Source organism: Pollachius pollachius (assembly GCF_949987615.1).
Source record: "Pollachius pollachius genome assembly, chromosome: 13".
Classification (NCBI taxonomy): domain Eukaryota; kingdom Metazoa; phylum Chordata; class Actinopteri; order Gadiformes; family Gadidae; genus Pollachius; species Pollachius pollachius.
In genome coordinates this window covers 22,109,435-22,120,661 of record NC_136946.1, presented here as the reverse complement: position 1 = coordinate 22,120,661, position 11,227 = coordinate 22,109,435, and the positions used below count along the sequence as shown (strand labels likewise).

General features: G+C 42.3%; 1 protein-coding gene across 1 annotated transcript; it reads left to right on the top strand.

Annotated features, from left to right (window-relative positions):
* The first annotated feature begins 2,697 nt into the window (after window positions 1-2,697).
* LOC307085291 (ras-related protein Rab-25-like) lies at window positions 2,698-7,168 on the top strand. Its single transcript, XM_079750012.1, has 5 exons — window positions 2,698-2,967; window positions 3,530-3,725; window positions 5,950-6,143; window positions 6,442-6,522; window positions 6,622-7,168. The coding sequence occupies exons 1-5, from the start codon at window positions 2,931-2,933 to the stop codon at window positions 6,735-6,737; spliced, it is 624 nt and encodes a 207-aa protein (XP_079606138.1). The 5' UTR covers window positions 2,698-2,930; the 3' UTR covers window positions 6,738-7,168.
* The last annotated feature ends 4,059 nt before the right edge of the window (window positions 7,169-11,227 follow it).

Sequence of the window (11,227 nt, the reverse complement as noted above, 5' to 3'; positions counted from 1 at the left end):
CCCCCCACTCTCACTCACCTTTATTTTAAACTTCTGCACGAACAGGCCATCGGGTTATATATAAAATCACAATAAATTATAAAGCGCTTCTTAATGACGTGCACCTCCCACACTTCAATTTTATGATTGGTCATTCCAGAACGGCTTGCCCACCCTCTAGCCATGGGTCATGGCTGTTCTCCACCTTTAAAGCACTACCTCTGTGCCTTCGTCGTTCCCTACCCCTCCCTTCCCTCAAAGGCATTCTTAACTGACATCAATTGAGCACGACCAATTATCCAGGATTGGTCGGAAACACGAATTTTCGGCCAAATATCTATAATGGCTTTCACGCAGAAAGAAGTCATTTATTTTTCACCAGAATTATTGAGAACCGTTTGAAGAGGAACACCAGGAAGATCAGTTTTCCTTCTATTTTATCCATACCAATTTAAAATGATTTGAGGTGGAGATAGTACCAATAGATAATTATTGCAAGTCTCAAACCTAAAACAAAATAAATAAATCTGAGATCAAAATGATTAAAGACATAATGGAAAGTCTTATTATTTTATTATGGTGGAAATATAGTCATGTAAATTGAACTTCTAGTTTTTTTTTTTTGCTTTTGGAAATCTCAGCATTGTAGTTGTGGTAACCTTGGCAACTGCTTCTATAGCTTTGCTTTGTCTGTTGACCTCAGCTGATACAAATACATCTCCCAATTCAACATGTTGGAACTAACTTTTAACAGTACTGTACTAAAAAAGAATAATAAAAAAAATCTTGCTAAAAAAAAAACTTTTTGGCGCAGTGTAATTTAATGGACAGTGACGATATGTCTTTTTTTTTTGGCATACTATAATATATTTCTAGAAGTTGGTTCCCCGTCTAATTGTTTTAACTGTAATTGTTGGTGGTTCAAGTCTGTCTACATGTCATGGATGAGTTGATCCATTTAAATGGCTGCAGCCGTGGCTGAGCTCAAGGGTCTTTAGAGAATTGTGATTCATTGTTTGCTCCTATTTGGCTCAATCATCGTGAAAATTGCTGTTCATTCCTGGAATATTGCAATAAAGCTTTGAACCATTAACACTCAATGATCCTGGGCAGGGTTTGAAATCAGTGTATTGCAACGTTTTACCTTCTGGCACCAGAACTAGAGCGTATATGATGCATATTTGCAACACTATTTTTTGATCTAGTCTATTTCATGTTCTAACTAATTTCCTTTGCAGATCCTTATATGAGACTTGAATTCCTTCATCTTAGGGGTGTGTTGCTTGGAGATAGGGTGAAAAAAATTGAGTGTAGATGTTATGAGGGCAATTCGCAATGAGGGGTCTTCTAAATGTAACTTTAAATTTCAAGTATATATACAATCATTTTAAATAAGTATTTCTTGTTCTTTGTCATATTGTATACAACATGTGAATTACAAATTGAATCACCCTGTATGGTGGATTATAATCTTTATCCTGAGCCTCATCTACTGCAGTTTTCATGTCACTCTCCCAGAGAAGGTGACAGAGGTGTAGGTCTTTGGATTGATCCTTCTTGATTTAAATGACTGGTTCCCAGGCTCACATTGTAAGAAACTCTCGCACATTTTGAAAATGTTCAAAGGTTACATCGAATACTGTTTATATTCCAGAGAGAAAAACTTTGCACTTTACAATTTTATTAGAATATTACCTCCTCTCTCTCACACACACACATTTCACGCTCATACTAAATGAAGATGACTCAATCTGGGGCTATTTTTTTAAATTCCTATTTTTTTAGCCTCAGAATTAAGACCTAATGGTGTTAGTGCTATTACGACCAAACATGTAAAAGAAAAGATCAGTGCTAACTTGAAAAACAATACAAAAACTATAAATTAAATCATTTTATTGTGTATTGCACAGTGGATCGCCACTTTAAAAAGTGCCCCCACAATTTAGTTTTGTGAAAACGTTGCCAAAATCACATTTTTTAAATGAATATGAACATGCATGCGTACAGTCAGAATGTAGATCACATATTCATATTGTGTTCTATAAAGTGGTAGATAAAAAAATGTATACATAGTTGGCTTACATTGATTTACACTCACACCTCCATAATGATTGCTACACCCTTGCCTCGTGCTGTATTGTCTGAAGGCTTCTGGGTTTTCAAGCTGTTTTCACACAAAGTGACAAATTGGAAACTCCTCTGAATATCCCAGTATAACTCCCACCCTTCTTGGTGGAAGACGTGATCATTAGTGTTTTTCTTTACATTGACAACATAAAGCATTGCGCTCTGTTATAATGCAGAAAGATCCTCATTGACACTATCACGGTTGGCACGTGCCTGTGAGAGGGATTGGCATTGAACCGCTCCCTGCTAGCCTCTGTGCTCCCCCGGTGACATTCAAATGGGTGCTCTTTGTTCTCCTCGCCTAGTGTTGGGTGTCATTCAGTGGGACAAATGGAGAGCGGTAGAGCTGGATAACAGGGTGGGGTGGAGCCTGTCTGTCTGTTTGTGAGTGGTTCTACCTGTTACACCTGTTTTACACCCATCCTCCTTCTCTCCCTTCCCCATGTTGTCACCTGATCGCTGGTTGGTTGTCATGCAACAGGAACTCTTGTCCATGGCTCGGCCGTGGCTGGTCGCTGTTCACTCCGGCACTGCCCCTATCCGCAAATGAAGGAAGGAGGTGGGAGGAAGGAGGGAGGGTCAGGCTGAACCTGTTTCTTTCCTCCTTCACTTCCTTACTACATTTTCATGAATCCACTGCACTCGGTTCTCTAGGCGAGAGAGTGGAAAAAGAGCTTTGTGTACTGTATGTTGGCGATATATGGGCTTTGTTCTGCGCTTGCTCTCTCCTGACACTGTCCCTTCTCCCTTCTGCACTGGGGATCTGATGGTGTTTGCTGGGCTTATTGACCGTAAGGTGACTCCTTGCAGACACTGAACACAGCATGGGTTCCGATGATTCCTACAACTTTGTCTTCAAAGGTGAGTGATATCTTTCATTCTAAATGGATCATTTCCTCTTCTATTTTTGTTTCAAGTTATTTTTGAAAGAGAACAGAGCCAGCTTTTGACCTAAAGACATTCCATTGTCGTTGTCGTAGCCAAAAGGATCTGTTGAGATTTCTGAAAAAATGCCAAGGGTTGCGTACAGGGAGGGGATTGGAAAGGAGGAAGTAACGACGTATTTACTATTTGGCTTCTGACCAGATTATGCAGTATTTAAGTTCTAGATGTGTTGCAAGTCGATAGGGGGAAGTGTAATTGTTGTGAAAGATTAGTTTTTTCCTGGCTTCAGTACTTCATAGTACTTGACTCGGTTGAACTCGGTTCGATCCTTACATTCCATCAGAAGTTCAATGGAGTGGCCGTGTGAAGCAATACTGCAGCTGTGTGATGTCATCAAGTCAAACACCGGGCAGGACAGCCAAACCCTCTCAGGTTAATAGACAACTTAAGAGGATTTGGCTGGCTGGATGGCTGCTTCTTGCCACAGCACGCCCCGACAGGTCCGTCTCGAGTGTCAGAATCTCCTCTTGTCCTCCAGTGGTTCTGATAGGTGAGTCCGGCGTGGGCAAGAGCAACATGCTGTCTCGCTTCACCAAGAACGAGTTCAACCACGACAGCCGGACCACCATCGGGGTAGAGTTCAGCACACGGACGGTTCAGCTGGACACCAACACCATCAAGGCCCAGATCTGGGACACGGCCGGCCTGGAGCGCTACCGGGCCATCACCTCCGCGTGGGTACACACGCACGCACACGCACACACACACACACACACACACACACAAACACGCAAATCCCATACAAATCCCATACAGATATATACAGGGTTTTTCCTGGCTCAAAATAAGACCTAGGTGGTCACTTTGCGTGACAGTGACTGCGGTCTGTTACTGCAACTGTCAACTCGATGAGTGATCGCTGTAGATTTCAATTACATAGATTTAAAAATATATGCGTTTATTTTAATTTAATATTAATCATCAATGAAGATATCCTTGACCCAACGATCCAGACCCATTGACTCACCTCTGGCCAACCCCTGGTGAGGTTTAGTCACCTCGTTCTGTACCGGCTCGTTCAGCGCCTCCATCAAGGACGTTGTCATGGCAATTTCCTTCAAGAGATATTGCGTCTAGAACAGATGAGATTTCTAAATGCAAAAAGCACTCAATAGTTGTAAACACTTAACCTAGGTTTAATGCATGCATACATTAGACTCCTCTCTAGCAGAGTGAGTCCAGAATACAGTGTGACAGAGCTATTTATACAGTTTCCCATCCTCCCCACTTTGTAGATGTCAATAATCAAATCAGGTACTGTTTACCCAAGAAACAGAGTTGCCTGTGTTCTCATCAAGCAGAAGAGTGCATAAGGGGATGCCTTCTCCCTTGTGACCGGTTTACCCAAGTAGGAAGGTTAACATTTCGATTGACTCTGAGGAAGGTAGGGTGGTTATCCAAGCAAAAGGGTTAACATTTTGATGCCACTGAGGAAGGTGGGGTGGCTGACCCAAGCACAAAGGTAAACATTTAGACGACACTGAGGAAAAGCAGGGTGGCAAGACAATACACGGAATAGAAAACAAAGCCTATATGACTAAAAGGGAACAACATTGGTATTTTTTCATGACAACTGGCCATAAAATAGGGGCCCTTTAACGTTTCACAAAGACCTAGCTTTGGTATTAACAAGAATAGAGTTATGTTTAATTGCGCGTAATGACTGTTGCATCATTTTAAATTAAAGAAACTGCAGATGTACATCAACTAGACCGTTCAATATGTTTCAGAAATGAAACTGCCACTGAAAGGTAACACCATTCAGTGCCAACACCGTAATACCATTTTTATTTGGCACCTGCTGGCGGGATAACCGAACTGCAGTCATAAATGCTTTGGCCGATTTTAACCTTTCCTATTGGTCTATCCCTTGCGTGGTTTTGCCTTGAAGGGGCCTCATGAAGAGGGCCCCTGATATCAGGAGAACTCTTGAGGGGTTATTTTAGAATATCTTGTTCGAATAGATTTTTTTTACAGATTACCAATTGCTCTACATATTCGTAGGACCTTATTTAAATGTGTCCTTTCACTTTCAGATTCCACCAGTGTGAAGGGACTAATTTTAATCTAGGAGCAGTTCACGTTTACCTAATTGACTATATTTGTTATTTCCAGTTCCCAGCCATTAGTTTCCCACGTTTGGAAGTGGTTAAAGCTATTTAAATGGACCAAACTCCTGAGGTACCTCATGTATACAGTTTTGGGAAAAGAATGATGTACTTGCTCTATTTATCTTAAGGTTCACTGTGTTAAAACCTTGTAGACATTTCTAGCAAATCCTAATTTAAATTAATCTTCTAATCCAAAAATTCCACGATTCTTACATATAATAATCGTGTTTGCAACTTAGAACTTTGACCTAATTATTGTAAAGTAATATAAATTATGAAAGTTAATTTAGCAGGTTTATTTGGGCAGAAAGTAATTGATAATATTTTATTTAGTACATATTGTATATACACACGCAAGCACGCACGCACGCACACACATACATACACATTCAGATACACACACAAACACACCCCATATAAACACACACACACACACACACACACACACACACACACACACACACACACACCATATACAGAAAAACACATGTTGTTAACGTAGGTCATAATTATCAGGCTGCTGACGTGGTTTTGGTAACACTTATTACATTGTAATTACACAGCATTAAGGTAACAACCTGTGAAAGCATGTGATTAATATTAATAATGTTGTGGCATAGCATGTGACCACGCAGAGGTTAGTTTGTTACTCTTGGAATGCTGTTCAATGATGTTTTTACATATGAAGAACATTGCTGATCCCAATGGTCTTGCTTGTGGAATGACGTCCCCACAGCACATCGTAAGGTGAAGTGTAACCCCGGTTTCTTCTGTTCTGTTACGCCAGATATTACCGGGGGGCCGTCGGAGCACTGCTGGTCTATGACATCAGCAAGCACCTGACCTATGAGAGCGCAGAGCGCTGGCTGAAGGAGCTGTACGACCACGCGGACCCCCACATCGTGGTCATGCTGGTGGGCAACAAGAGCGACCTGGATAGCGTGCGCACCGTGCCCACCGAGGAGGCCCAAGACTTTGCAGGTCCGACCTCCTGGTCAATCTCTCTCATTGATTTTTCATTGAATAGTTATCAGGCCGATTGTATACACATGCATTTTAGTGGCGCTCTCCAATATTCTGCAGAGCTGTTGTGTTGTTGTTTTATTCCGATGTATGTGTGCATGTTATCAAATGTTATTGTTTAGGAAGTATAGTATAGCAAATAGAGGATCAACACAGGGGTGAAAACGACATGCGTCCAGTGAGCTGTGTTTCTAAGATATCCTTTGCTTTGCGTAGTAAGTTAACTGCGATATTTAATCCGATCTTCTTTTACCAGACAAGAAAGAGCTCATGTTCATGGAGACGTCGGCCTTAGACTCCACCAATGTCGAGGCTGCTTTCAATGAGGTCCTCAAAGGTATGCTCTGTACCTGCAAAAAGCTATAAGCCCTATTTTACAAGGCCAAAGGTGTGTGTGTGTGTAGGATCCTCTACTGATTCCTGTGTTTCCCTCCAGCTATCCATAAGAAGGTGGCCAGCAAAGAGGTGACGCGAGGCTCCATCTCCGCAGTGACCCTGTCCAACCCCATCGAGCCCAAGGATGAGGGGAGAACCTGCTGTAAGAACCTTTGAAAGACCCCCAGGGTCTCTGGTGACAGACATGTCATCATCATCATCATCATCCTCATCCTCATCCTCATCATCATCATCATCATCATCATCATCATCATCATCATCATCACCATCATCATCACTATCATCATCGTGTTCAGCTGTCAAGGTCAACCGACTGCTTGCCACAAATAAACTGATAGTCGGTACAATTTGGACCCAAAGATAAAGATGTGGTTGCTCTAAAGTGCAGAAATGAATATGTATTTAATATATGGATGGATGACCTAAATGTTAAACGGAGGTGGTAAGCTGGTGCTTACCATTGCAAAGAATGGTTGTAAATGCTAAAAGATGCCACCGCAATATTTTCTCTCCGTTATTTTATTCACATTTATGTTTTGAATCCAGTAGGATAAATTTAACCTTATAAAAAAAGCATTTTCTTTTTTCTTTGGTCTCTGTGCATCTCTAATACCGACAGGAATCTACACTGGAGTAATGGAGTCATTTGAGGTGGGATTGATATAATGTGGGCCTTGCAGTGTTGACCGTGGCCTGTAGGTGTCAGTGTAGTCTTGGAAAGAATCGCACACGTACCAACACCTTAAACGACCTTCATTAACCTATAGAGCCCAGCACACAGAGGAGGAGGGGGTCGGGGTTTACATCAAAAAAGAGTTCTTATGTCAAGCTGCATTTGGAAAGCCAATCACTCTCCAGGAAAACACTAATTAATACATACACTATACGTACACTATTTTGACAAAGTGAGCGATCCCCACCCAACTAAATGAATAAATGTCACAGAGGTAACCTACAGGCGACACATTTTAGAGAACAGCAAATACTAGAGCAAGGTGTAGGTAGCCAATAAGGTGTTAGCTATGTTAGCTGACTAACGTTTATTAACGTCTTTAGTTTTCATATATAGGATAAATGTACCACAATAACAAATGTTTTCAGGCAGACATCTTTATTAGTGGTGGCTTTCATGCTCTTGAATTCCTTCGCGCCGTGCTGTTGTTAGACAAGCGTCAATATGTTCACGTGTCTCCAAAATCTCCTTCCTTTGAAGATTTATGAGAGACTGCAAAGCAATGGCTCATTCGTGGGCCTCATTGTGTTATGGCGGCAGCAAGGGCAGAAAGAAGATCTGTAGACGATAGTTTTAAATGGATGGCGCCGTGCAGCTCGTCTGAGAATGTTAAATCTCAGATGTCACTCCTTTCCGACATCTTTCTGACAGATACAGTGTCTGGCTCACACATGTGCAGTAGGTGTGTGTGTCTCTGTGTCCATCTAGGTGTGTGTATGTGTGTATGGGTGAGTGAGTGTGTATTTGCGTGTGTGTGTCTGTGTTTGGGGCCTATGTGGCCTAGGTACGATGAATACCAGCAATTAGTATGACAATGAATTAATCACTAAATGTTGAATTGGTTTCTGTGATATTTGAACATCTTTTGATATTTGAACATCTTCTATACATCTTTTGAGCTCGTCCTCACTTTTGACATTCTGGTTCACCCGCAAACACAGAGTTCCCTCTAATCCAATCTCTCTTTCTCTCTCTCTTTTCCATCTCCCGCTCTCTTTCTATCTCCATCGCTCTCTTTCTCTATCCCGCTCTGTGGAAGTGAGCTTATGTTGTATTTAGCCATGTGCCATGTGTCACCAACCACATTGGGAACAAGAGGAGAACAGGCAACACCTGGACTGGTGCGTGCCTGCAAACAACTCTCCAATGAATTTGACTACTCACACAAGTACACATGCACACACACACGCACACGCACACACACACACACACCATCAAAGGCAGTGTAATGTAGCTAAGCAACAACGACACAGTTCTCTCTCCATGCATTTGTCACGTTTAGTGTTTTGTATGGCTTCTCAGAACTCTGTGGCATGCACTGAAGAGTCTTACTAGAGCCTCTCTACACTGATAATGCACACACACACACACGCACACACCAAGCATGGCCGCACACACACACACACACACACACACGTAGGTGCACAGTTCAACAGATACACACCAACTCCATTGGGACTGGGTTGGTCATTTGTTGGTAGGTGAGGTTGAAGCCTAAATGAAGTTGTGTTTTTTGTGAGGTTGTATTTGTGACTATGGGGGTATTGCTGCCTACATGAACATGAACACATCTGAGTTACCGGGCGAGCCACTCTTTCTCCTCTGTGATTAGATGGGGGCATTAAAAATGCCAATTGTCAGTGCACAAAAAAAAAAAAAATTAAATGGATGCCTACTACGGGTGGTTATGTTGCTATGGCAACCAACAAAATGTGCTTTGGGGTTGTGTGGTCTGCTATTGTTCCTGAGTTCCAAAATGCCTGGCAGAGAGCTGAGAGGGGGCTTCTGCTGAGAAGATGGTGAGATGGTGGATGGTGAGATGGTAGAGGGTGAGGAGATAGTGAGATGGGAGAGGGTGAGGAGATAGTGAGATGGGAGAGGGTGTGGAGATAGTGAGATGGGAGAGGGTGAGGAGATAGTGAGATGGTAGAGGGTGAGGAGATAGTGAGATGGGAGAGGGTGAGGAGATAGTGAGATGGGAGAGGGTGAGGAGATAGTGAGATGATGAGGAGATGGTGAGATGATGAGGAGATGGTGAGATGATGAGGAGATGGTGAGATGATGAGGAGATGGTGAGATGATGAGGAGATGGTGAGATGATGAGGAGATGGTGAGATGATGAGGAGATGGTGAGATGATGAGGAGATGGTGAGATGATGAGGAGATGGTGAGATGATGAGGAGATGGTGAGATGATGAGGAGATGGTGAGATGATGAGGAGATAATGAGATGATGAGGAGATGGTGAGATGATGAGGAGATGGTGTGATGATGAGGAGATGGTGAGATGGGAGATGTTGGGATGGTGAGGAGCTGTTGGGAGTGTGGAGTTCAGCCATGCTTGTACTCTTTCAGGGGTCATCCTCAAACAGGGGAGGTTTGGGGGAGTGTTTGACCTTTTTGTTGACTTGTTTTTGTGTGTTTGTACTTGAGCGTGTACTGTAGTTTGTCTATATTTAGGAGTCTGTTTGTGTGTTTTTGTCTGTGTTTGAATATATTTGTATGTGTGTCTGTGTTTGTATCTCTGTGAGTGTGTGTGATTTGATGTATTTGTCTGTGTGTATCTATAGGCATTTCTACACTGCCAAGCCGAGGCTTGGCATGACCTGCAATTTCACTGTCTTGTCTGTGTAAAACCGAGAGGGTAAAATCCCCCTTCGTCACAGAGCCGGCTTACTTTGTTCATTGGAGTAGGCGGGGCTACGCCCGGAGAGTAGACCTCTTTAGAATAATTTACATACTCTGAATGTTTTTATTTTTTATTATTCAAGCCACCCACGTGCAAGAATGCGTATACATCTGAGTGTAGGCTACAAAGGCGATTAACTATTTACAAGGTCAAAAACACCAACATATTCTTTATTTTGCTGACCACATGTTTTTTTATCCCGACATAAGGAAAGTTCCTCGTCTTTCTCGTAGATCGCACCATCTTCGTTAAATGCAACTGCATAACCTTCTCTCCCATAATGGTCAGCAGCTTGCGGATCTCAACGTCTCTTCAATTAGAACTACTCATGTTGATATCGCTGCGTTGTCTCTGTTGTAGAGACAACGTAGGGTCCGAGAGGGTAAATTGGGGTGCAAGATCAAGCCGGTTTATCACCTCAGACCATGCCGGAAAAAGGTAGCATAAGAAGGGCATATTCTGCAGTGTAAAAACGTTTATGTTTGTGAATGAGTATTTTTGTGTAAAGGTGAACGTGTATGTGCATGTGGGAGGGCTGTTAGTACACCCTGTATGTGTGTGTGTGTTATCTTCCCATACAGCTTGGGCAATTAACTCCTTAAAAGCCTCTAATATCATAACACTACTTGTTGTGTTTGGCTCTTCTATTGGATCCATCTGGGGTCAGGACAACAGTTTCTGACCCCCAATTTTACAGGTTGCCTTCAACAAACTCAGAGCCTCAGCTCCAGTCCACTTAACATAGCATTAAATACCACGTTGCCATGGGAACTGTAGTGTTTGCGCATGAGTCAATATTAGCATGAAACATGATGCAAACAGCCGTTGTCTTTCATCGATTTAAAAAAATATATAATTTTCCGAAGGAGGTCCATATATATATATATATATATATATAGATATATATATATGTATAATGGAAGTGTTGGTGTGGGTGGTTTCAATAGTTTAGGTCTGTAAGGGTTTCTATATGTGCCATGTATCTTTTTTCGAGGCATACATCCCCCCCCTCGTAGATTTTATTTTATGTCACTCCCAGACTACCCCCTACTAAGCCCTCCACTGCCCAGAGGTTGTAAACATGGTGTTGGTCAAGGTGTAGTTTGTAGTCTGGATCTCAGGCGCTCCTACAGACACTCCACCTGGGCGATAGATGATCCCAGCTGACTCCTGCTGCAGTCTGGACCAGAAAGAGATCACTCCTTCAGACAAGATGGATATGGTA